Consider the following 25,718-nt stretch of genomic DNA (forward strand, 5'->3'; position numbering starts at 1 on the left):
CCTTCCCAGGTTCCAACTCTGAGGGTTGTTATCAGTTGCCAGGTTGTTTTTCCTTTCTTTCCTTCCACAGATGCTCCCCTGCAGTCTAGCAATGTTATCCAGTGCATTCCAGCTGCATTCAGGGCTGATTCAAAGCTTGCTAGTTTGATGTTAATCAGCAGTGTTTTCCTGCTTTGCTTCATTCTTGTAAAGGCAGAGATGGGGAAACTTTGCTGCATCTGGGACAGGAGATTTATCTCCCTCAATTCAGACCAAGGGAGCTACACTGGTATCTTGCAGACCTTGTTTAGTTTAACCAAAGAGGAAAAAAAAAACCTTAGTTCATGGTGACTTTTCTTTTTATAAGTTACTTCCCATTCTAACAGAAACAGATAAGATGTTTGTTGTGGTCTTTGCTGTGCTGCAGTGCTGTCTGCAGGACAGATTCCCATGCCATAAACTCGCTACGTACTGCTGTGTGTTTTGTCCTTGACAGAAAGCCAGGCTTTGAATTCAGGGGCAGATAACCAAAGGGCAAATCTGAGAAGCTGCATGAGAACTGTAAGAAAAGCTGTAGTGGTGAGCATGAGAAGCAGATCATTAGATTGACCTGATGCTGTTCTGCCTTTCATACTCATCCCACAGCCATGCCAGCTCCGAGCTCCTAACTGTACTTCTGAAATCATGCTTTCCTTCCCACAGAACCTGCTGGAACCGTGTTTTCTGCATGTCTCTATTTGTAGAACATGTATTGCTTGGTACTAGTGCTTTGATGCCAGAGGTTGAGAAACTAGTGAAAAATCATACTTTGCTTCTTGCCAAGGTAAGCTGGGATGTGATTTTTACCTCTTTCCTGTTTCCTTCTGCCGGCTGTGTTAGCAGAGCTGAGCCACTTAGCATTGCTCCTTTCTTCTGCAGCATTTTGAGGAAGGTTCAGACATGAAGACTCATCCGACTTTCGTTGCAGTGATCAAAGTACTGTGCAAATGCAAGGAGGAAATCAGCAGCAGGCTCTACAGGTAGTGATGCTGAGACAATCTGCACAATCTAGGAGAAATTTTGCCTATGTATTTGTGAGCATAAAAAGCATTGCATTCAACGTACTGAAAACCAGATGGAGAGCAGTATATTCTATTTTATTCTGCACCCTGGGGCTGAATGGATTAGCCAACAGGTCTTAAAATGTCTTCTCTGATTCTAGTTGTATCTGAACGTCTCATTCAAGACTTTCTTGGTAAGGTAGCATTGAAGCAATCATGTTCATTGCTGTTCCTGAATTACAGGTACGAGTTGAAGCCCTGTTCCATCTGCCATGGAGAGCTCAAGGATCCAGTCGAGCTGTGTTGCAGCCATGCCTTTTGTGAGAAGTGCATCAGATCATGGCTAATTCCAGCACACATGCATTGTCCGATATGCAGAGTTGCTGTTGAAGATGATAATTTAACTGTTAACAAAGAGCTCAGGTACTCCTTCCCGTCCAAGGTGTCAGCATTGCAGTGGGGCTGGTTGTGTAAGGAAATTCTGATTTGCAGCTGTGAGGTCGTCAACTCATGCACAAAGGGTAGAGGAGGAAGCTCTGCTCAGCTCTTCCTCATCCTGGAATAGATTAGATCCATTTCCCCTTTATTGTTTCAAAAGAGGAGAGAAGTTGCCTTTGGCCCATGTGATGAGACTCATTGCAAAACCCTGCAAGCTGAGGGCTGAGGCAGCGCTCAGAAGGCTGCAAGGCCCTCTCTGTGGCTGAACTGGACAAGGGAGCTGCTCATCACCTCGGACTGCTTTGTGATAGCGTAGCAAAATGCTCACAGTGCATGTATCTGCCACCCCTTTGACAGCTAAGATCAAATGGCAATTTGATGTGGCCTTTTCACTTGGATGCTATCGAAGCACTGCATAAATCCAGCCTTTTGGAAAGCTGGGAAATAGCATCACTTTGAGTTCTGCCTGTGTCTGCTTTGCTTCATCTATTATTTAGCTGGTTCTGTATTTGAACATTTTCCTAATGCTTTTCAATCTCTACCTAGTGCTGCCGTAGCAAAAAACGCCCTGTTCCGACAGAGGTGCAATAACTTCTTCATAGACGTGGTTACCACCATGTGTTTTAAGGACAATGAGCCCCCTGACACAGCAGTGATCCAAGAGCTCCTCAATCTGCTCTTTGTGTACAGGAGGTTCCTGGAAGATTCAGGTGAGCTCCCTTCCCAGGGCTTCATGGAGCCGATTCTCCTGGCAGCTTTTCTCACCTGCCCATCCCATCCCTTCTGTATTGCCACAGATCGCCCTGCTGCTTACACCAAACTTCTGTCCCCATTTGATGAGGAAGTGGATGAAACTCCTGTTATCCGCTCAGTAATGCTGAAGCTTCTCTTGAAGTACAGGTGAGCAGAGTCAGTTATTGGATGTTACACTGCAGGAAGGAGGTGGTGGTTCACCTTTTTCCATGGCATCATCAAACCAGCGTTTCTTTTCCTTGCTTCCCTACTGCTTGTTGAATTTGTACTATGACAGGTGAAATTCATCCTGCATCTTTGCATCAGTCTTGCAGGTGGGCTGACCTGCACGTGCCTTGTGTGATGTATCTGATCAGTCTGTGCCAACACGTACCTATTTGTTCTTAACATAAAGCTGTGCTGGGTGTGGATGGCTCAGGCAGCCTTGGAGAAGGCTGATGGTTTTTCAGATCAGCAAAGCAACACTCCTGATCCGCAAGCAATCAAGGACAACAATCTTTTGTATGCTTACACAGAACTCTCCTTTCACAGAAGTTCCTCCACCTTCCCTTTGCAGTCAGTACATACAAAGAGCTGTTTCTCTAGTGTGATTGTTTCCTAATTCAGATTCCTAAAATAGAGCAGGTGATTTACGCCCTGGAAATCCTTATTTGTCATCTTTGATAAAAACCCAGCTTGGAGGAAAGAACTGGATGTTATCTGGTAGAAGCCAGCACAGCTGCTCTTCCATCACTTCCAAAGTGATCTCTGCCTGTCTGTGCCCTTAGCTGGTAGTTTGATCACAATTTAGAACAGAATTAGCAGCCACCAGCATTGCAGCTGTGATAAGGGAGTGTTTCTCTCTCCAACAGCTTCAGTGAAGTGAAAAATGACGTGCAAGATTACCTGTCCCGGGTTGAGTGCAGCCACATCCTGGACAAAAGAGATAAAAAAGAGCTCTACTTACTTTTTGTCAACTGCTTGGAGGTAAGACTTTGGCAACAGAGCAGGTACAGGGGGGAATTTAGGTCCACTTGCTCAGAACCTGCTCTCCAGTACATAGCTATGCTTCCCAAGGTTTGTTTTTGCTGCGTTTCATAAATGCTTCTTTCCCTTGGGCGCCTCACACAAGAATCATAGAATCATAGAATCACCAAGGTTGGAAAAGACCTCAAAGATCATCCAGTCCAACCGTTCACCTATTCCCAACAGCTCCCACTAAACCACGTCCCTCAACACAACATCCAGCCTTTCCTTGAACACCCCCAGGCTCGGTGGTTCCACCACCTCCCTGGGCATCCATTGCAGTGCCTGACCACCCTTTCTGAACAGTAATACTTCCTCATGTCCAGCCTGAATCTCCCCTGCTGTAGCTTGAAACCATTCCCCTGGTCCTATCACTAATGACACGAGAGAAGAGGCCGACCCCCAGCTCACTACAGCCTCCCTTCAGGAAGTTATAGAGAGCAATGAGGTCTCCCCTGAGCCTCCTCTTCTCCAGGCTGAACATTCCCAGCTCCTTCAGCCTCTCCTCATCAGCCCTGTGTTCCAGACCCCTCACCAGCTTTGTTGCCCTCCTTTGAACACGTTCCAGGGCCTCAGTATCTTTCTTGCAGTGAGGGGCCAATGTGCCTTCTTGTGAAGGGAAAGGTAGAGCTCTTGGAACATACGCTGTGTGTTTCAACATGATCGTGCTCAGTGAGTGTGCTTTTGGCTCTCGTGCTCAGCTACACATGTGGGAAATATAGGAGAGCTTGGATGTTTTGCTGAAGAAGTGTTTGGTGGTGCAGTAGTTTTGGATAAGTACCAGAAGGATCCCAGTAAGGAGCTGATGGCAGTTGGAAGCTTTTTGGCAGGGGAGCACTGGAGGCATACAGCACCAATGCATGGGGTATTGCAGTCAAGTGGTTCTGGCACTCACGCAATGTTCTGCTTCATCTTTAGGATTCTATGTGTGACAAGTTTGAAAGCAGCCTTGGATGTGAGTGTGTTGACTCTCTGCTTGGTGACAGAGGCTTCCCAGAAAACTACCTCCCAAGAAGCAAGCAAGGAATCAAGCAAGCTCCTCAGGAATCATCTGTGGAATACCTGCAGGCAGTAGCCAAAGTTCGCTTGTACCTGACTAAGGCTGCAGAGCTGCTCTATGACTTGTATGAGCTCACAGGTAAGTAATTATTGTGCTATCAAATGGAAATGTTGTAGACAATGTAAAGTCACCATGGGAGGTGAGCTGGGCACAGTCAGTGCTCATGCTGCTGTGCTGGAATATGTGCTGATGTCCAGCTGAGACAGAGTGCTTCAGCAATTTTCCCTTTCATTAGGAGTGCCAATCAGTATTGTCCTCTTCAGCAAGTGTTAGAAGTGCTCTGGTAAGGCTCTGCCAATGGCCCTAAGGGCATAGCTGCATAGCAGTCCTGACTTTGAGAAAGATTCTACGCCCTGGATGCTAACAGTGCAACTTCATTTAGGACCAAGTAAATCAAACTTCATTAAGTGGATGAATGAAGCATAAGTGATGCTTTAGATACATTGAGACCGTGAGGTTTAGTGAGCGTCTGAAAAGGAGGAAGAGATACTTCCAAAAAAACAGACCTTAAAAGAAGGTGTTGAGCTGCTAAGAGAAGCTAACGCAGTCAGTGAAGCATCAAAGCATGAAAATGACTTCAAAGGGATTTCAGAGTCCAGCTCTTGCACTGAGGATGTCAGGCCAGTGGAATGTATGCAGGAAGTGTTCTTAGGGCACTCCATCACCTTGGTAGTTGAGCTGATGGAAATACTAAGAAAAATGGAAGAGCTCTGAGAATTAATACCAGTTCCTTAGTGCTGGATTAGAGCAGTAGAATACAGGAACAATCCTGAGCTTGTCCAGGTGAAGTTTTGGTAGGAGTCACAGGAAAACTTTTTTTATGTATTTAAGTCCTGGTTCTGAAAATGTTTGGAGCCTGTGTCCCATGGGAAACGTAGAGCAGATTTCCATGTAATCTTAGAACACTTTGGAAATAACATCATCAGTGTCAGGAATGGATTGTAGGCCAGAGTTGGCTTGAGGAAACACTCTAGATAATCAGCAAGGTGGGATGTATTTCTTTTTTTCCAAGGTAGGATGAATTTCTTGCTTTTTCTCTGCCAGAACAAGGCCAGGTGGAGGAGAAGAAACGTTACCTGGAAAACGTGAAGGTGTTCTGTGACCTCAGCAAGAATGACTGGCACCGTGTTTACCTGGTCCGGAAAATTGCTCATCTGTATGGGATGGAATTTGCTCAGAAGCTTGTAATGGAGGCAAGGTTCAACTGGGTGTTCCCAGAGGAAATTCTGCGACAGGTAAAGAAGGGTCTGTTTGGAGATGGCCCCCTCCTGTTGGTCCTCAGTTGGTTCTGATGCTGCCTGGTTTTGGGGAACTTGCCGCAGTGGGAGATCTGTTTGGGTTGCCGTACTGTGTGCTGCCTCTTTGTGAGGGCTGAAAGGCTGCATCTGTTGGGAGAAATGGTTCCTGCAAAGAGCAGGTTCTGCCTTGTCCAGTGGCAGGTTAACATCCACAGTGCTCACCGTGGGCTTTTCCCTTTGCAGGTACAGAGCAGTCAGTCTAACCACATCGATCGTTACCTGGCGTGTGGCAAGGGCTACAAAGACCTGCGTGATGCTGTGGGGAGAGCCATGATAGAGTGCAAGCCTGAGGATCTATTAGAGGCTGAGAAGGTATGGCATGTTCTCCACACCACAACCCTCTCGAGGTTTCCAGATAACCAGCATTGAAGCTTTATATGTTGGTGTTGGCAGTGTCTCTTTGCAATGGAGATGCCTGGGTTGCTTTTACTTGTGGAAGTTGCCATGGCTTATCCTGGCAGAGATGCAAACGTTTACTTCTTTTTCTATCATGTGTTCTGGCATCTGTAACACTGAAATTCTGTTGGTCGCTTCATCCTTGCTTTTCTTCCCCTCTAATAAATACAGCAGTTTGACTTACAGTGATGCTGCTTGCACTTTGTAGCCAACTGCCAGGAGAGGGCCATGTAAAATCAACCAAGTGGTTTCAGTGCAATTGTAACCTTTTTCCAATCCACATTTTGTATATGAAAGTGTTCAGGACGTTCGACAAAAGGTGCCCACTGGAATTTCTCCACATCACCCAGTGCATTCACTGGTGGTGATATTTTCCATCGCTTGTGTATTGATTTGGTTTGAAGGCAGGGAAACTTTATGTGCTGCACTGTGAGATCACAATTCCAGCTAGACGAGAATAAAATACTGAAGTTTCTGACATCAAATCAGCTTGGAGGCTCAGATTGCTCTTCCTGTGGCTTGGACAGCAATTTCTGCATCTGCATCGTCCCTTCATATATGGGGAGAGCTTTAATGCAGACCGACTGAACCCTTGTAAATGTTCAGCCATCACAGTGCTCACCTCTTTTCCACTCTATCATGAATTCACCTTTTCCAGGCCTCTGGCAGCACCCCAGCTGTTCGATCTGTCCACATGCTCCTGGCTATTTACAGAGAGGTCACTGCCCTGTATGGATTCAGCGACTCCAGTTTTCATCCCAAACAGCAGGTAAGGTGCTGCCCTTTGGGGGCTTGTGACAAACATGTTTCATCGATAAATGAGATATGAATCATTGGTGGAGGAACTTTTTGTTCTGGCTTATGCCCTGGGCAGGGCAAAGGGAAACTATTTTCAAAGTGGGAGAAAATGCAGCATGAGAAGCAGCTGCTAATCCTCCTCAGTTTTCACAACATCACGGTGGTTTTATTTCTTTTAAATATGTGCTTTCAGCAAACGTGTGCTCTGACTGAGTTCATCCAAAACTCCAAAGTCCTGAGTCCTCCAGACCTGCAGAACTTTGCGACGTCTCTTGTGATGAATGCACTGCCCTCTGTTCTGAGTGTGGATCCTCAAAGCTTCAGCAAGAACGGAGCACTCATTGAGGTGGCTGTTCATACTATGGCTGTCTTGCTGTGCGGGCAGAACCCCATCCTGCAGCCACTGAGGAATCTGGCATTCTCCCCAGACATCATGCAGGTAAAGAGATAGAATCATAGAATCACCAAGGTTGGAAAAGACCTCAAAGATCACCCAGTCCAACCGTTCACCTATTCCCAATAGCTCCCACTAAACCATGTCCCTCAACACAACATCCAGCCTTTCCTTGAACACCCCCAGGCTCGGTGACTCCACCACCTCCCTGGGCATCCATTGCAGTGCCTGACCACCCTTTCTGAACAGTAATACTTCCTAATGTCCAGCCTGAATCTCCCCTGCCGTAGCTTGAAACCATTCCCTCTGGTCCTATCACTGATGATCAGCACGTCAGTAGTACTTTGATGCATCTGCTGGGCCCGCTGTAACATCATCATAGCAGCAGAAGACACCAGCTTGTTGTTGTAGTTGTGAATTTCTGATGGGTGTTTGAGTGTTCTTGGCATTAAGGAACGCAGCACTGAGCTCTGGACTGGCACTTTTTCAAAGTACTTCTGCAGACTGAGCAGTTCCAGGCAAATGCTTGTGCTGGTGTCTGAGCAAGTCTGAAAGCAGTTGGCTGATAGCAGTGTGGAAACCCGTGTTCTAGAGGATAATTGAACTATAGGATCTGAAGGGTCTGCTGCTCTGCTTCTTCTGGCTTTCCAGACGTAAGGAAGCACACTAGTAGACACCAGGGTACATGAGGTCACTCCAGGAGTTTAGGATGTCATGACTCTAGACATCTAGAGATGTCTACACATCTTAGGATGTCATGACTCTAGAGAGTGCATGTGCAAGTCTTGACAATATTGAGGACAGCATTTGAAACCATGCACGTGCATCACGCCCTTCATCTGCACTACCTCTTCTTTTAGATACCACGATGGGGTATGAGGACAAAGAACAAATGGGCTGCTGCTGCAGTAAGGAATTAATTGAGATATTCATTTGTCACCTTTCTTCCTCCTTAGCACTCTTTTCTGCCTACGATGCCAGAAGATCTGGTGGCTCAAGCGAGAGCCTGGCAAGGACTGGAAGGTCTGAAGATGTACAGTAAGTGCTTCTGACTGACTGGCTTTGAAAGAAACTGAAGAATCCTCGTTTTTAACAAAGCAATTCCTGATATGAGAACAGACATATTCTTCTTCTAGGCATGAGTTTTTTTTCAGGTTTCCATGTTATTCAAGGAGAGAAGCAATAAAAGCTTCCTCCAGTTTCAACATGGGTCTTTCACACTCTGGGCTTTGGGAACATCAGTGCTTTCCATTAGGCCTTGAAGCATATTTCTAGCTTGAAGGTGATGGTCCCCGTGATAGGAAATAACAGGAGCTTCATAAATAGCTTTGTTAACACTGTTGTACTTTTTTCTCTTTCTTCATAGTATGTCCAAATGGCCACCCCTGCACTGTAGGAGAGGTAAGAGTTTGAGATTGGTAGTCTTTTTTTAAAAAAACAAATAAGATTTGCAACAATAAATTGCATAAATTCCATGTTTTAGTTACTGCTGAAGTTCTGTTGTACTGCATTTCATCCTATAAACTCTCAGCAATGCTAGCCATTTTGCCACTGTAATGTACAATTTAGAGTGGCTCTAACCCAGACGGTGCCATAAACCTGGGAAATAAGTCAGCCAGAGGTTGTCTGTCCAGTATGCAGCAGTTTTCAAAATAAGCAGCTGCAGTCTGGATTTCTGCTTCATTGTCTCTTACTCTGGAATTCACTGTTCTCTTTTTTTTTTTGCTTTTTGCTAGTGTGGCAGACCCTGGGAAATTGGCCGTTGTATTGAGTGTGGCTTACAAGTTGGAGGGCTTCACCATAACCCACTGCCTGGCTTTGAAGTGTTCCGGTAGGCTTTGATTCATTCACCTTCTCAGTGCTGAATGGGATTGTACTTGCCTGGTGTGCCTTCAGAACAAAAGCTATTGCCTTGTGCTGCACCTGAAAGGTGGTGCAAAGGGTTCCCTACCAGTTCACATGTTGGCCTCTTGGAATTGGAATGGCTGAGCCATGAGGGATGCTGGTAAAACTCTGGATTTCCAAATACTACATTAAAATAAGAGCTTGTTAAGCTTTTTAGTTGAAGCTTTTCAACTCTGTTTGTCCAAGCTGATGGATGTTGTGTGGTTCCATAGTAACATAGAGCAAAAAGCTACATTTTGTTAGATGGCTCATCAAGGCTGTAGAACTTCTGCTAAAACTGCAGGAACTACAACTTGTGCTCCCTTCTCCTCTTCTGGATTTGCACTTTCAGCCCTTGCATAAAAACCTTAAGGTCTCCAAGTCTGACAGTAGTGGCTTTCCACCTGTCCTGCATGGTGCTGGCTAATCCTGCCCAGCTGGGCATTGCCTCTTTCATAGAATATGTAACAAGAAGAGATGTCTAAGAAGGAAATCAGGCAGCACAGCTAAGGGAACTGGCTTATTTGCATACAAAACTTACTGAAATTCTTCATTCGCTCTTGATTGGTACTTTTTATGGCATTCAGAGAGCTCATGATCAGAAAGATGTTGCTGGGTGTTGACAACCTCATGTGTTCTCTTGTCAAGGCAATAATTACTGTATACATGCTTTCCAACAGGAGTATTGAAGACAGAACTCAAACTGGCCACATACTTGGAGATGCAGAGCATAGAAGAGGGCAGGGAGTGTGCGATCGGTCCATGACCCCGGCTGTCTTCGTTCTGATCCGCTTGCTCACACATCTAACGATGCTGCTGGGAGCCACAAAAGATCCTCAGGTATTCTCCCACTGGTAACTTCAAGTGGCAGCGTGAAATGAAATCTGTGTGATGCTGGCCCTTCTCATCGCATTGCCTAGTGACAAGGGCAGTCTTTCAAGGCACAAGACCCAAACTCGCTCCCCTCCTTGCCTAGCAGTGGTGCTGGTTTCATTGAGCAGTCGTATGCATGCATACCTGCCTTCGTTCAGTTGGTGGAGTAGAGACTTTCTGGTAAGACTGCAGTTCTTGTGTTTGATCTGGGTGGTGTTGGCTGTACTCATTCTCTCCTTTTCGTCACTCTTTAGTCACTGAGAAACATGATCAAGCCACCGGTGCGCAACTCGGTGACCTTCCTGCAGCAGCACATCCAGGAGGATTTGGCACAGCTGACAAGAATTTTGGGAAAGAGTGTGGATGAGACTATCAACATCCTTCATCTGGTCCTAAGCAGCCTTCTGAAGGACCAGCACCCAGGGCAGTGTAAGGAAGCTATCAGCCATATCGCATCTGCAAGCTGTGTTGGCATTTTAAGGGCAGCAGTTAATTTGCTTCTTTGGTAAAGAACCATTTCCAGCAGGCAGTAGCTGATGAGGAAGATGCAGGAACGTGAGGCTTGTTTCTTAGCTGCAGAGAGTGAAGAAACTTCAGCTGTGTACTTCTATTTTGGTTGAGTGCAGGGGTTTTGCAAGATTTGATAAGTAGTTCTGAAAAGGAGTTGTGGAATAAATAGCCTCGTGATGTATTGACAGAGTTCTCAGCTCACAAGCTGAGGTGCTGCTCAAAGCACAGTACTGTATATAATCGTATGCTACTCCTTAAATGACTGCCAAGAAGTCTGTTGATAGAATAGGGATGGCAGAATCTGGCTAGCAGTAGAATCTGGAGCTCAAGCTGATGTAGTCATTATTGTAGGGTGATTTATATGGAAGAGCCGTATTTTCAGTGTGTGACAGCACGGGCCATTGTTCAAGTTCTGTTCTTTATTCTGTCGTTGCTCCTGGTCTGACCTTGAACAAGTTGTTTAACCTTTCTGGGATGCTGAATGACTTGTATAAATGGCTGCATCGTTTGAATGAATGACTGAAGTCCTAAAAGCCTGAGATTGCTGTGTGCTGTTCTGGATGATACTCAGCTAGACTGAGATGCTCATTTAGCTTCCAGGACCTCTGCAATTGCTCCTGGCTCATCATGCAGGCTTGCAAGGACGTCACATCCTGAAGCTTTGGGAATCTAAGCTCTTTCTGCAACTGAAGTGTTCTGAACATAACTCTTAAATATTTCCCTTACAGGGCCGGTTCAGTTTGATGGTGTGCTTTCCACCAAGGAGAAAAGAAAGAAATGGGAAGAAATTGTTGCAAGCACAGTTATTATTCCTGAATTGGAGGTGAGAAATTTGTTTTAAAAAACTTCAGTAGCCACTTCTGTAGAAATCTGACCTGCTGTAAAACCTGCGTTACCCTTTTCATGCAGCTATTCCTAAAGCTGAGCTATTCAGGAGTTTAAACAAAGCTGCCAATTCTAATAGAACGTCATTCTTTTATGCAGGACTTGGATAAAAAACTTCGGAAGTTAAATGAGCAAATTCAAGAGGATGAGAGAATCTCTTCCAATCCAGTAGTGAAAATAGTTTATGGTGACCCAGTGACCTTCCTGTCCCAACTGCCCAAGGACAGCCACATACATCACTCCAAGATGTGGAGCAGCCGAAAGAGGATTTCAGTGGAGAACCTGGGCCACGTAGTCCAGCAAATGAACGCCAAGGACACCGTCCCACTCCTGTGGAAGTTCCTGCAGAAGGTGAATGTGAGGCAGGGGTGAGACCCCACAGTGTTCAGATACCTGTCCACAGATTCACGGAGTGGTTGAGGTTGGAAGGGACCTCTGGCTCTGTCTGGTCCCACTTCCCAAGCCCTGTTTATTAAAAATGAGGTAGGCCGTTGCAGGAAACCTTTGTGCATTTCTTTACTTTTCCAAAGGAGTCGTAATGTCACCAGTTAATTCCAGGATATGCTGAATGTTCTTTGGGTTTGCTCCCCATGAGGGCATGAGGACACCCAATGGCAGCATCCTACATCCAGCAAAACCTGAACAGGTGCCCAGGCATTTCTGCTCCAGCACGAGCAGCAAAATCAAACTGGAAAAGAACTGTAAAATTGCACAGAACTGATTGATTAAGAATACAAAATCAAACTTGAGCAGTGTTCTAGCATTTGATTATAGTGTCTTCCTCATCATCAGCTTTGATAATCTTGAACTGCACATGTAAAATATATATATATATATGTATTTCTTCTTTGTAATTCAGTAAAAGTATTCAGGACCACCTTTTGCCCAAGGACAGCTTTACTCACGGGTCACGTTTCCCCCTCTAGGAAGCAGAACTGAGGCTGGTAAAATATCTGCCGGAGATTCTGGCTCTTCAGAGAGACCTGGTGAGGCTGTTTCAGAACACCTCTGATGCCAAACGCTGCACGATCAGAGAGTTCCTCAGTGAGCCCCTCTCAGGTGAGAAGATGCTGCCCAAACTTAAATTAGTGAAACGAAAAGTGCTTTAGAATGATGGCCTGGAGAATCCAGCTGATAATGGAGGTGAAAATTCCTGTTAAACTTGCAGTCTTTTCCTTTCATCCCCTGTTTGGATGAGCTGGAGGCCTCGATATTGGAGGTTTCTCTTTTAAAAACCATAAAGTGGTCTTGAGAGAATTATAAGCACGGGGAGGATGGCTACAAGGGGAGGGATGCAGCTGTGGGTATGCTGAATTTTGGAGCTATGCCCTAGAGTAGGGCCTTCCTAAAATGCATGAGAGAGGTCCATCCTTTCTGATGCTGGAGAAACAGTGACAAATCAATTGCACTTATGTATAGCTCCTCCTGTTCTTGAGTACTTACAGAACAGGACTTAAAGGTCATGCAGGGTCAGACCGAGTTTTGTAGCCTGGGCCAACTCAGCACAATAATGGAAGAACATAAACAGAGCAAATGACTCCATTTAATAACATTAGGAAACTGTTTAATGTGCATTTAAGCACTTCTGATGTGTTTGAACAGAGGTGCTTTGAAAACTCTTGTAGTACTGGATTTCATGGCGTCGCCAGTAAAAGGTGTTTCCTGTTTCTGGTGTTGCCAGATGTGATGTGGGTTCTGTTGGAGAGGAGAGTTGATGTGTTCCTGTCAGTTTGGAACAAGCTGAGGTCATCACTGGATACCAATGGTGAGTATTTTTCTTTCCCAGCACTGTTCTGAGGGGTGGAAATGAGGGAGTGCCTGCTGTCAGACAGGGGTCCTTCAATACCATTGGTGGATTTCTCCCATCAGTTGCTGACATGCATCCATAAAACTGACCTTGGCCATTAGAAGTTAAAAAGTATGCAATGGAAGGCTTTTTCCTGCTTGTAATATTCTCCCTTAAACTGCTTCCTTCAGCACTTACAGGCAATGGAACGAGGGCTGATTTCTCTTCCCGTTGCATCCTTTCTCCTACCTGTGTCAGCTCAGGAGAAGCTGCTTACTGTGGGCTCTAGGCCACCTCAAGGAGCTTTCAATGCTTTTTATTTCAGGGGAATTTAAACTTCCTAAAGGCTACTGTGATGCTGACCTGACCCTGGACAACAAGCTTGAGGTCCTTCTGCCACGTCGACAGGGACTGGGCCTCTGCTCCACAGCCTTGGTCAGTTACCTCATCAGCCTGCAAAATGACTTCATCCACTCGGTGAACAAACACACCAAAGAAGATGACCGGTACGTTGCTCTGACAGCTAAGCACTTCTTGGTCTGTTTTAATCAACTGCCATCACACGGTCTGCTTTCCCTGCTTCATAAAGGCTTGTCATTGTAAATGGAGACAATTTTTTTTTCCCCTCTTCTCCAGGTACTTGGTCAGTCCATCAGAAGTGGCTGACCTTCACTTGATCAGTTACGAGGTTGAGAGAGACTTGATTCCCCTGATCTTATCCAACTGCCAGTACAGCATGGAGAAGGGAGGGGAGACACTGCAGCATGTTGATCTGGAGAGGATCCAGCAGCAAGTCATCAGCAAGTTCTTGCAGGGGAAGCCGCTCATCACCCTAACGGTAGGACAAGGCAGCTGGCTGTGTTTCTAGGCAGCCAGAAAACAGCTAGCAGGCAACTTGCTGCTGCCTGGCCTGCAGTTGTCTGCAGGGCTCTGATGATGTGCTGGCTGTTGCTGGAAGCCCTGCAGAGTTTGCTGCAGCAAAGCATATGCTGTAGCAGGGTTAGCAATGTTACAAAGCTCTACAACAAATGGTTTCTCTGTTGACAGGGGATACCCACCCTCGTTTACAGACACGATCGGAATTATGAGGAGCTATTTAACGATATCAGGAATAAGCAGCGTCTGCATCAGGTGGGTTTCTGCCCTGGAGGGAACAGGGCAAGCGTGTGACCCCTTAAATGCTAAGAAGTGTGGGCCTGCCTTGCTTGCTTTGCCCATCTGCTTTGAAGACTTGCCCGCTAATCTGTTGGCGTGCCTTGAATGTGCAGCCTGTAGTTGTCTTTCATCAGTTAGGATTTACAAAGCAAAGATGATATTAGGCATTATCACTTTCCTAAATTGGGGTTCTGTCCCTTGTCTGGGACTTCAGCAACTTGAGCAGCAGTAAGGGGTGGTTCTAAACTAACACTGCTTTGACTTCATGGTTTTCAGAGTGCACTTCCCAGTTCTGTGATGAATGCTATCAGTGGGGAGTTACAATCTTACAGTGATGTCTGTGATGCTCTGTCTGTCACTGAAATTGCCTTGGAATTTCTGGCCATGGCTGGAGAGAACACTGAAATGCTTCTGACTGAATACATTGAAAAAGTTCTGCAGATGGGTGATCAGACAAACCCTCATGTATTGCAGGTGAGTCTTGAGAGCATAGTTCAGGTTCTTAGGTGAAAAAATATGTACTGGTTTATACTAAATCCAGGCAATCTGACCTCCGAGCTCATTAAAACTTCTAATTCAAGCTGAATTAGAACGTGTTAGGATTCCCTCCCCACCATATTTGACAGCAGGGTAGAAAACAATTTTCACTTCCACTGCAGTTGGGGTTTACCAGGTGGGAGCATCCAATGGTTCATGACACTCAGCAGGTTCTTGCAAAACCCTGCAAGTGCAGGATGTGTAGAAGGTCAGACTCCTGTCTGCAGCTCTGTGCTTTGCTGCCAGCACCACCAGGAAGGGCAGTAGTTAGGTGAACGTCAGCATAATTAGTTGCAGTGTTTAAACTGAGAAAAAGGAAGAATTTAAATCATGAGCCGGCTTTTGGCAACATTGGTTTGCCCTTTGCCTCTCAAAGGGTGAAAGGGGAAGATTTTGTCTCCTACTGATGTGTAAAAAGGTTCTTTTGACTGATGGTGGGCAAAGGCACTATGTTGTGACAGTGATGTGACACAGAATGGGAAAGTGATAGAGGTTTTGTAATGTTAAGTCACAGAATGGCTTGGGTTGGAAGGGACCTGAAGGATGGTCTGGTTCCCTGTGCTGTGGGCAGGGGCACATTCCCTGGATCAGGTCGGTGTTACTCTGCCTTCTCATGTGGTTTCTTTCTTAGTGGACATTTTGCCTGTGCTTGTACTCCTCTGAAGTTTTGCCCTGCATGGGGAAATGTGGAGGAAGAACAAGCTCCTAAACACGTCCCTCACATCCACTTTCTTTCAGGCCCTCAGACGATGCCACCTAAAGCACATCATAGCCCTATGGCACCTTCTTTCTACCCACAAATCTGAGCAGCTTCTGCGCCTCAGAAGGGTAAGATGGGCTGTGTCCTCAGTCACTGCTCCGATGTCCTCTCACCTCTGAAATGAAGTTGCTTGATGTGCGTGGGTTTCGGTTCTTTAATTTGTTCTCTCATTGCATTTTTAGGATCCTTTTGAAGACATCAGTACAGAATACAAAGCTGATCTCAGTCCAGAGATGGCCAAGCTCCTCAATACTTACTTCGTCCACTCAAGGCTGGAAACCTTCCTGCAGGAGCTCCATAAGATGATCATCCTGAAGCTGAAGCGTGTCAGATCTACAGATGAATTCAGACCCACGTGGGGGTAAATGGATTTGTGCAGCCCCAAACAACCCACACTTACTAACAACTTAAGCTTCTCTGCCACTATGAAAATGCCTTTGATGCAAACAGTTCTGTTAGCAAATGGCTGCTCTGCTGGCCACGTAGTGCGAGCGTTGCTGTTAAGAATATGCAGGGCAGTTGTAAGCTGCCCTGTGTGTTTCTGCCTCTTACATGGGTTGTTTGGGGAATACAGCAGCTGTCACTCAGCTGAGCATGCTTAGCTTTCTGCAGACACAACTGACAGCACGATGCCAACCAGCAGCATCCCACTTAGGGCTCATTAACCCACGGAATGCTGTACCCCATCTATTAATGCCACTTTTACTCTTTGATTTCCAGTGTGAAGGAATCGCTCATTCCTCTCCTCGATGAAAAAGACTCTGAGCTGGCTGACGAGCTGCAGGATATGTTCCCAAATGAGATTCACCTCTCTCATGTTGCTGCCACTTGGAAAGCAGCTGCTGCCTTCAAGAGAGAGCGTAGGGAAAGCTAAGAGTGCCCACACTGCCTTCCCCGTGCACAGGGGCTGTAGTGCCTTGATTTGCTGTTGGTGCCAGTGAAATTTGGGAAATTCAGGGATTGGAGCTTTTTTTTTTTTTTTTTTTTTTTTGGTGTATTTGTGGGTTTTGTTGGTTGTTTGGTGCTTTGTTTTGTTGCTTTTTTGGTTTTTGTTTTTGAGGAAGGGGTGCAACCACTGTAAAGGTGAGATGTGCAGTAGAAGAGTGGAGGGGGGGGGGGTTCCTTTCCTCTGAGGGGTCTCCTCTGAAGGATGAAGGTGGATAAGGGAAAAAAAAAAAAAAAAGCATTGCTCCTTCAGGAGGGGAAAACTTTTCCAAGCTCTCTGTTACAGGGAGTTTTTGTACTCTTGCTTTCTCTTAACCTGTGGTAGGTGCTGGGCGATCTCTCCCAGCCCCCACACGGCCCCCTTTTGCCCCAGACTTCAGAACCAAGACAGAATCCAGCCGAGCCATTCCTGTGCAACCATCCCTACGCCTCCCTTCCATCACCGCCCTCAGCCGCTGCCCCGGGCAGGCCCGGCCGGTTCCTCCCCGCCGCAAGGCGGCGCTCTTCGTTTCTCAATAAACCGCGGAAGCGCGCTCTATTGCCGTCTCTTTCCGCCCGCCTGCTTTGGGGGTGCTGGGGGGTGGGGGGGGGAGATGGATCCGAAGGCGCTGCCGGCCGCCACGCTCCGCAGCTGGGAACGGTAACGGCTGCGCGGGATGCGGGGTGGTGGCCGTCGGGGCAGGGAGGGAGCGAGGCGCTGAGCTTTGCGGTCCCTCGCAGCGAGCAGGCCGGGCTGCGGGCCGCCGTGGTGCCGGAGGACACGGAGAGGTGGCAGCGGGAGCCGGGCTGGGCCGGACTGCGGCGGGTGGGCGGCGTGGATCTGTCGTACGGCAGGGAAAACGACGGCAGCGCCTGCGTGTCGCTCGTCGTGCTCAGCTATCCGGGCCTCGAGGTACCGCTGGGGCGGGGGCACGGAGTCACGCTGGGGGTCGAGAGGAGGAGTTAAGGCCGAGCGGCGTTCGGCGTGAGCTGCTGGGATGCGCTGCGCTTAAATCTGGGGGAGAGAGCCGAGACGACGCGTTTTGTGCTGAGATCCAGAAGGCGATGCCGTTACGAAGTGCTGAGAGTAAAGGATGTGAACCAGAGGTGTCTGCAGCCGGGAGCTGCCCAGCAGGCGCCTGCAGGTTGCCGCGTGCTGTCTCCCTGTGCTCTTCAGGTGCTGTACGAGGATTGCCGGATGGTGGCCGTCAATGCCCCGTACGTGGCGGGATTCTTGGCCTTCCGAGAGGTCCCTTTCATGGTGGAAGCTGTTCAGAGGCTTCAGCAGGAGCAGCCCGAGCTCAGACCTCAGGTGTGGCACGTTCCCTTACCCCCAGTAGGCTCAGAGTCCTGCTAAGGCTGCACGGTCTGCCTGTGTTCTGCTGGCAGTTCAGTGCAGCACTGAAGTTGCATTGAAGCAGCTGGTGCAATTTTCCTGGGGAGCAGGGATGCTGAGCCACCGTCAGCCGGGTCTGCTTTGGCTTTGGGAGTCCTACTCTGTGTGGGTTTTTTTTGTCTTTTTCAGGTGCTTCTTGTAGATGGGAACGGGCTGCTCCATCAGAGAGGTAGGACCGCACTGGAGGGCTCTGCTCCACCAGCAGCATCCATTTGAGATTCCAATCCTCTGATCTCTAGCAGTTACAGTGCTGACATCTTGGTAGGGTTTGGCGTGGCCTGTCATCTGGGAGTCCTGACAGATCTGCCGTGTGTTGGAGTGGCCAAGAACCTCCTGCATGTGGATGGTTTGGTCAAGGATGAGCTGCACAAAGAGCAGGTGAAGCCAGGTTGGGAATTTTTTCCACTCTCTTATGGCCCTAGGGAACCAGGACAGTCACAATTGTGTACTTACTTACTGTGTAATTTCTGACCTTGGGTGTTTTTATGCCCTAGATTCGTTCCCTGCAGAAGAAAGGAGATACTTTCCCTCTGACGGGCACCTCGGGGGCTGTCCTTGGTATGGTAAGCCACAGGGAGTTTCCTTTTTGCTTGGCCATTATATCTTCTAACTCTATGCAGGTGGGAGCATTGGGGGATGTTGTCTGAGCAGGTGACTGGTAGCACTGATTTCCCTTTTCCAGCAGCTCAGATATCCATAGAAGGAGTTGGTAGTTCAGGTGTTGTTGGTTCAGGTGTTGTTCACATACGGGGCTGTGACACCTGAGGTGCTGTGTTCCAGCACAGTTTCCACGAACCACAGCATTAAGGGAGAGGTGCCAACTCTGCAGCACCTTACCAGGATGCAGCACAGGAGCACTGGACTCTGAAGAGAGTTGCACAGGGAACAGACGGGTGTAAAAAACTTCCTTTGGTGTTAATGTCAACACAGCCTGCATTAGCAAGTCTCACTGCTTCCCAGAGCAGCAAGAGGCGTTTGGGGGTCTTGGATCTAAAAGGGCAAACGGTCTCTGTAAAGAGATGCTGCATAGCAGAAGGTTAAGAAGGTTGGGCATTACCAAACACGGACCACCTCCTGCTTTCTGAAGGCAACGTGATTCATCTGCTACTTTCTATTTGTTTGAAATAAGCCTCTTAAGGATTTGATCTCCATTGTTTCTTAATGCACAGGCCCTGCGAGGCTGCAACAACAGCTCTAAACCCCTGTACATCTCAGTGGGCCACCGGATATGCCTGGAGACAGCTGTGCAGCTTGTCAAGTCCTGCTGCAAGTACCGGATCCCAGAGCCCATCCGCCAGGTAGAAAAGCAAGGGAGCTGAGAAAGGGGAATGCAGGCCTGGGGCAGGGAAGGAAGGCAAGTAGTGAAGGGAGCTGACAGCTGTGGATGCCAAGCCTGTGTTTCAGAGTCCTGGTTTGCCATCCATCTGGAAGTGACAGTTCTGCAGCAGGCACTTTTCTTGCTGGCCGGTTCTGCTCAGCCTGTTGTGGTGGTGTTTATGTGGTAGATCCTTCCATCTTCCTCACTTCTTGTTTTGATGCAGTGCTCAGAAGCAACACGCAGCCTTTGCTGCAGACCCAGCCTGACTGATGCCTTGGTTCCTCTCTGCAGGCAACTTCAGCGGTGCTGATGTTGTTAATACAGAGGAGCTGGAAATGCGGTTCCCTCATGCTTTGAGCCTAGCACAGACCGCAGTGCTGCTCCTGTGGGCTTTTCTCTGCTACTGCACTCTGCAAGGAACTGCGGGCTCTGGGGCGGCAGGCAGCCAGTAGGTGACAGCACTGGATCGCATTCAGTCATCCGCAGCTGCCACCTGGGCTTTGCTTCATGCTAATTAAATCACGGCAGCGCTTGGAAAAGGGGTCTGGAGAACCGTAAAGCCTTTGGGACTTTTAGTCTGATCCCTCTTGGGGTCACCCTGCTGTTTGCAGCTTGGGTGTGCCTGACCCAGTGGCTGCCTGTGGAGCAGGGTCTGGTCAGATGTCCCTGTTGGAAACGGTGCTCTGGAACACGCAGTTCACGTTGCTGCACCTCCATGCTTGTTAGTTGCCTGACCATCTTTGCTCTGCAGCTCCTCAGAGCAGCACCAAGATGATCCTGTTAGGCAGTCCGCGCACACAGGAGCTTTTCCTTGGCACTGCAGTGTTTTCTGAAAGCAGAGTATTGAGTCTATAGTTATAAAACACACAATCTAACACCTTAGAGCAAAACAAACCTTGAGGCATCCATTCCAGAACTAGAGTTTCTGATCTCATAAACCACTACCTGCCAGACGGGAGTAGGCTGATAGATCTTCTTATGTAACCTCTTCCAGCAAGGGACAGATGCCTCCGCAGAGCTATAAGCTCTCTCTGCAGTTGGGCAGAGGAGAAGAGCATTCCCCTTGGAAACAAAAAAGTGTCTCGGAGCCTTCGGTCACCTTTATTTAATTTCTAGTTTTTTCCAATCCACTAACTGTGACCTTTTTATTTCAAGTGATGGAAAGAACTGCCATTGTGTTCCGTAGCAGAGAGATTAAACATTCAGGAGGAAATGAATGTGTTTACTGTAGAGGTAGAGGAGTGGGAGCAGAAAAGGACACTTAATGTCCCTTTCCGTGGGACATCTCCCCATCACGCTTCTGTGTGGTAGCAGTCACAGGTCTTGATGCAGGGCAGTGCTGGAAGCCTCAGCTTGAGCATCTGAAGCAGGAGTTAGGAAGCAGAAGGCTGTGGGGAGTCCTGCCCTGTATGACTTCCTTCCTTTTTGCAGTAGGGTCTCTCCAGAACAGGTTTGCAGACCTGGTGGGTGATCCACTTCCAGCTTCCCCATTGTCCAGTGAAAGACTTCTGGAATGTTAGCACTTGGTTTCTAAGTTCTGGTGGCCCCAGAAATGCAGTGATTTGCAGATAGCTCAGCTGCCAGTACCTTTTTGAGGTGGTGTTTATGGCTTGTAGGAACGCACTGCTACTCTGCTGCGTGTGTAGTGCTGTCAGCTCTTGTGGGAACTTAAACCTTCCTCTTTCATAGGGGTATGGTTGGTCAGCCTGCATGGGTTTTTGTGGCGTCAGACCGGTTTGCCTTCAGCCCACAGTGTTGTCATGTTGGTAAAGGAACTGGCTGTGATACAGGTGAGAGGGGTGATGTTTCAGAGGAAGCAGAGAGAAGTTGATTATCACCTTCAGTAAATATTTACATCCTGCTTAGTCCACCTTCTGTGTGTGTGAGGCTGAACTGGGAGAATTTTGTTTGCAGAGGGGTGATCCCTTCATCCAGACAGCTGGCGAGATTTTGAGACAGAGGGTTGGTCCTGTGGAGCTACCCAGGCAAAGGTCAGGACCTCTGAAGTCGATACCAGTTGAGGTAGGCAGAGCTGTTGTCTGAGAACAGTAGGCAAAGCATTCAAACCGGAACAGTGGCAAGCTCTCCCGAGAGCATCTGCCCTTGCCTACTTCTAGCAGGGGTCAGAAGCCCTCTTTTAGTATTTGCCCACGCTCTGAGCCTGCTCAGACCCAGGATCCCCACGCAGTGTGGAAACAGAAGCTTTTAACACTCTCCATCTGATAAAGGTTGCTCTGGGGCTGATTCTTCTGCTCTTGCCGCCTCAGCTTCCTGCTTGGCTGCACACCAGCCCCCAGCACACTTGCTGATCCTTTTAGCTCCACCTGGCACCTTGCCCAGCTGGTTCCTGCTGGCTCAGGAGGCGGCTGGTGGGGCAGCCTGACGTTGCTCCAGCCCACCAGAGAGGACAGGAGTCAGCCAGGCCAGAGCTGTGAGTTTCTGCTGGTGGTATCATATGGAGTATTGCAGATACTCCAAATACGTTGCTTACAAATGCAAAATTGAGAAATAAGCCATCATCCCTCTTCTGTGTGGCAGCACCACCTGCTGCCCTGCAGGAACATTGGTACCTCACGTCCCAAAGCTCTTAGCACTGAGGTGTAGCCCCCTGTACAAGCTTGCTGGTCACCACCAAACCTCCTAGAATAGGCAAAGCAACAATTCCAGATCCTAATGCCAGCACTGGGCCTGGCTGAAAATAGAAACAATCTGTGAGGATTATTACTGGACAGTTATCCATCTTATTGATTAGCCTCTTGGTTAATACGCTGGGTTAAGCTGTCTCTCAGCAGTGTGTTAGGAGTGAAGACCAGCCAGTAATTTGCCACCTAGTCAAGCATTAGCTTATGTTACCAGCAGAATGTGGTCTGGACTTTTTCTTACCTAGAAAAATAGTTTGTAGACCTGACTCTTGCTACCCTTGGTCTCCCAGCAGGGACTCTATTGAACAGCCTCTTTCCCTTGTTGTAAAATACATCACGTAATCTCTTATCCTGAAGAGTGATCAAAGTTATTTGTCAGTTCAGTTATGAAACTGTCCAATTATAGAGAGAAGGGAAAAAAATCTCCCAAACAAACCACCCCTTATGTAACTACTTTTTGTTCTCCAGCTTGCAGAATTGTTAAACAGTGGTGGAGGCTGCATTTCCAGCAGTAACCTGAGAAGCCTGACTGAGAGCTGCTGGGATGGAAGGATAGTGGGGAGCTCTTCTGGGGCATGGGAGAGACTCTTCAGAAGTAGCACAGAGATGAGAGCAGCAAATGCTTCAAGGACAGCCACCGGGGATGTGCTAACCCACTTTATTAGAATGATCATTGTATTCTGTGAAGCTTTTCCAGCTGGGAAGGTCACAGACTGCTTTTCAAGTAGAGAGAGAGACTCTTTCTTTGAGATGGGGTGCAGCAGCTGTTCGAAAATGTCACGGGGTAGCAGCGTTCTTGAGGAAGGAAGGCTCTGGAAAAGAGAAACAGAACTTTAAGGCAATGCTAAAATCAACTGTCTGTTCTCAAAGTAACCAAGAGCCCAGGATCTGAGTGCTTGTGTTGGCATTCGGGAGCCTTAAGCCTGACGTGGAGGAGCACTGAAAGCTGAGCAGTAGTGCTTCTAGGTGCTGAGAACATCCAGTAAGTGTCCAGCAACACTTTCTACTCCTCTTGGGATTTCTGCTGGTGTTTTTGCCTTGCTCTGACTGCGTGCTGACTTGTGCTGTTGATAAGATGCAGCAGTTCAGTTCTCCCAGGTGGTTTTGTGTATATCAGAAGCAGAAGGGAAGGGATGGCTGCTGGCAGGAGCAGGGATTTGATGATGGCTCCGAGCTCAGCTTCAAGGAAGAGGAGGCAGTAAACCACACATTAAGTAGAATCTCAACATTACACCTCTTAATTGTGGCCCCAGGGGAGGTTGTACTGGAAAGCAGAGCTCATAGCACTGACGCACTCTCGTGTGTTTGCTGCTCCCCTTGGCAGCTTTGCTTTTGGTCTCGCAGGCTGGGACAGTGTGAAAGGTGTGTCAGTCAGTTGCCTTGCTGCCAAGAAGCAGGTTTGCTTGTGCCTGTGTCTCTGTTTGTGTTTACTGGATGCTTTTACCTGCTTCAGCTGCATAATTACCATCACATAGCCAGCCCACCAGGCGCGAAGGCAGGATGAGCCAAGCTCTTGCCAAGAGAAAAGGATATGCAGCAGTCAAGTGGTGTGCTTCTCCATCTGTTGCTGCATGGTACAACTGCTGGAACAGAGGAAGGAAAAGATGGGTATGAGAGTTGGCAATGCCAGCTTCTCTTTACATCCCACGTCATCTTGACAACTTGCCTGCTGTATCACCGTGTTCCCAAGCTCTTAATGGCCCTCTCCGTAACCTTGTTCCCCTTCCTAATTTATAGTTCCCTTCCTGAAGGCAGTCTTATTTCTCAGCTGGTTTAGTGACCAGAAAAGTTAATTGTGTGAATATCACAGAATCAGAGCTGCTAAGACCATGGATCACCTTGGAGTGCTGTGACCTAACAGGCTGCAGCCCACAGCTGTTTGCAGGGCCCAAGGCAGTCCCAGTTAGCATGGTTCCAGGACACAACTTCTGTTTCACCAAGGAAGGAAGAGCACAGCCTGGTCTCAGCAAGTGGGCTAAGGGCTGGTTAGGGCGAGCTGGCATCAAGGTGTGCAAAGCCATTCAGAGATAACTGTGGGGAGACACCAAGCAGGTGGCTCAGCCCCTCTTCACTCACTTTCCTCCTTGATTCCAGGCTGACATTAGATCGAGGGCGTACATTCAGAAGCAGATGTGTCCCCCCCCAGCAGTTGTACCTTCCAGGCTAAAGAGGTAGGTGTGTGGGCAGCCCAAGCAGCTGCCTCTCCAAAGGGGATCTGCTCATGTAATGATCTTCAGTAATGGCATTAAAGGGACAGGTGGGGTAACAAGGTGAGCTCCAGTAACATCAGGACACGCTGCCCCCACAAAGGGTGATTTCTGGGGCTGATTGTGGCCATGGTACCATGGTACTTCACACGGTTCTTGCTCAGAGCACCGTGTCCTGGGCAGGGGAAGGTCACTGGGGATTTGGTCTCTTTCCAGCACCCACAATAAGCAAAGCACTGATGCCCTGATGCCCACAAGTGTGACATGAAGGTGAACAGAAATATCCTGCGAGGTGCTGGTTTCTGTTGCCAGAAAGCAAGGGGAGAGTCAGGCTCCCTCACTTCTGCACGATGTTGGCCGGTGGCTGCTCAGTTAAACAGCATAAATCCATAGCAAGTCACTGATGTGTGGGAGTTCCTTGTGCTGCAAGAAGACTCTGCTGCCTTTTCAGCACAGTTCATCAGAGTTTGTCATTGGGTTCCCTCAGAGCCACGCCAGGTTGGACAGACACCAGGTTAGCACTGTGTGAAGGGCTCTGGGCTGAATGGAGGCTGTCAGAACTCAGAGCCCACCCCACTTTGAGAGTTGTGCTGGACCAGAAAGTGAAGATTGCTGGTGGCTGCAGTCAAGGATTACTTGTGCTGAGATATGAGGCACCTCGCAGAGATTCCTTATGACACCTTTCCAGTGCAGCTTGTCATGTTCTGCTCAGCTCCTCCATTCTCTGAATCATTAAGCCAGAAACAAAAGATGAGGTTTTCTGTTCTTCTTGTGGTGTTGCACAGTGCAGCCAGGCCATGGGAGTGGCACTGTGCTGGTAGCTGGGCTCCTTGCTGCTGCTGCATAAAGACTGGCTGCTTTGGAGGCGTGCACAGCAGGAACACAAAACCTATTCCATTGGTGACTGTGTGTCTCAAAACTTGTGCATCTTGTGCCTCTAAACCTGTAGGTGACATAATAATATCTTGGCTCCTTCTTTTTTTAAGTCTCTAATCCTTCCTGCTTTCTGTTTCTTGCAGGAAAGAGAGGGCTGAGCTGGAGGAAGAACCTCATTCTGGAAGAGGCAATGAAGGTGAAGACCCTCATTGAATCTGCAGGCTGTGGGTGTGCAGAGGCAGCAGCTGTGCGCCACCTGGGGCAGAGCAGCACTTGGCTCTGGTCAGCACAGCACCAGCAGTGGTGCTGCACTGTTCTGGCAGGCACAGATCAGCCACTGTTAAATTTGTTACTTGACGTTTAGAGTATATTTTTCATTATTTTTAAGCATTGTAAATACAGACATTTACTTGTAATTTTGCTACAACTTCCTTGAGTACTCTGGTTGTTGCAGGGAGGGGATTGTCGAAGAGACACGGGGCTGCTTAACTTAATATCCCACAAGCTGCAGAGCTGCCCTTTGGCTCCCAGCACTTCTCTGGGGCACAGAAACTCCCTTGAGGGTTTTGGAATGGCCTCCAGCCTTCCTTCAGCCTGTGCTCCCTTGGTGTATCTCTGGGGAACAGAAGCACAGCACGCAGCTCCTGCTGGTCCCAACAGACGGGGCACCATGTTTCAGGTGAGTGTGTGACTCACAAGGGAGGGGACAGAGCCAGCAGTCTGCTGTGTGCTTTGGAAGAGGCTCAGAGGTCTGAGAAGCTTTCTGTGTGTTTGGTGTCAGTGGTTCCTGCGTGCCTGCTGCCT

The 25,718-nt window shown here is 48.0% G+C and overlaps 2 protein-coding genes across 9 annotated transcripts in view; both read left to right on the plus strand.

Moving 5' to 3' along the window:
• Positions 1-17,034, plus strand: part of RNF213 (ring finger protein 213) — a 49,287-nt gene extending 32,253 nt beyond the window's left edge. For all 5 annotated transcript variants that reach the window (XM_052687511.1, XM_052687512.1, XM_052687510.1 and 2 more), the window contains exons 41-67: positions 682-802; positions 898-998; positions 1,263-1,442; positions 2,004-2,167; positions 2,255-2,357; positions 3,062-3,176; positions 4,134-4,353; positions 5,320-5,510; positions 5,757-5,885; positions 6,628-6,738; positions 6,961-7,206; positions 8,118-8,199; positions 8,528-8,562; positions 8,898-8,992; positions 9,726-9,885; positions 10,173-10,347; positions 11,157-11,251; positions 11,413-11,664; positions 12,240-12,372; positions 12,995-13,078; positions 13,425-13,605; positions 13,736-13,937; positions 14,147-14,230; positions 14,531-14,728; positions 15,530-15,619; positions 15,734-15,912; positions 16,272-17,034. In XM_052687511.1, coding sequence (XP_052543471.1) covers positions 682-802; positions 898-998; positions 1,263-1,442; positions 2,004-2,167; positions 2,255-2,357; positions 3,062-3,176; positions 4,134-4,353; positions 5,320-5,510; positions 5,757-5,885; positions 6,628-6,738; positions 6,961-7,206; positions 8,118-8,199; positions 8,528-8,562; positions 8,898-8,992; positions 9,726-9,885; positions 10,173-10,347; positions 11,157-11,251; positions 11,413-11,664; positions 12,240-12,372; positions 12,995-13,078; positions 13,425-13,605; positions 13,736-13,937; positions 14,147-14,230; positions 14,531-14,728; positions 15,530-15,619; positions 15,734-15,912; positions 16,272-16,425 — 3,880 coding nt within the window. In that variant the 3' untranslated portion in view covers positions 16,426-17,034. The remainder of the gene's footprint in view (positions 1-681; positions 803-897; positions 999-1,262; positions 1,443-2,003; positions 2,168-2,254; positions 2,358-3,061; positions 3,177-4,133; positions 4,354-5,319; positions 5,511-5,756; positions 5,886-6,627; positions 6,739-6,960; positions 7,207-8,117; positions 8,200-8,527; positions 8,563-8,897; positions 8,993-9,725; positions 9,886-10,172; positions 10,348-11,156; positions 11,252-11,412; positions 11,665-12,239; positions 12,373-12,994; positions 13,079-13,424; positions 13,606-13,735; positions 13,938-14,146; positions 14,231-14,530; positions 14,729-15,529; positions 15,620-15,733; positions 15,913-16,271) is intronic.
• Positions 17,004-25,341, plus strand: ENDOV (endonuclease V). 4 transcript variants are annotated; one of them, XM_052687599.1, is made up of 9 exons: positions 17,006-17,136; positions 17,217-17,388; positions 17,653-17,787; positions 18,001-18,040; positions 18,137-18,259; positions 18,366-18,429; positions 19,041-19,169; positions 23,926-24,002; positions 25,058-25,341. In XM_052687599.1, exons 1-8 carry the CDS (start codon positions 17,090-17,092, stop codon positions 23,996-23,998), a joined length of 783 nt encoding a protein of 260 aa, XP_052543559.1. In that variant the 5' UTR covers positions 17,006-17,089; the 3' UTR covers positions 23,999-24,002; positions 25,058-25,341. The 4 variants fall into 4 exon arrangements, with proteins under 4 accessions (XP_052543560.1, XP_052543561.1, XP_052543559.1 ...); XM_052687598.1 differs by having other exon boundaries at positions 17,007-17,136; positions 18,137-18,249; positions 18,366-18,434; XM_052687600.1 differs by lacking the exon at positions 23,926-24,002 and having other exon boundaries at positions 17,004-17,136.
• Positions 25,342-25,718: the final 377 nt, after the last annotated feature.

Source organism: Tympanuchus pallidicinctus, unplaced genomic scaffold (genome assembly GCF_026119805.1).
Source record: "Tympanuchus pallidicinctus isolate F22 unplaced genomic scaffold, pur_lepc_1.0 scaffold23, whole genome shotgun sequence".
NCBI classification, from domain to species: Eukaryota; Metazoa; Chordata; class Aves; order Galliformes; family Phasianidae; genus Tympanuchus; species Tympanuchus pallidicinctus.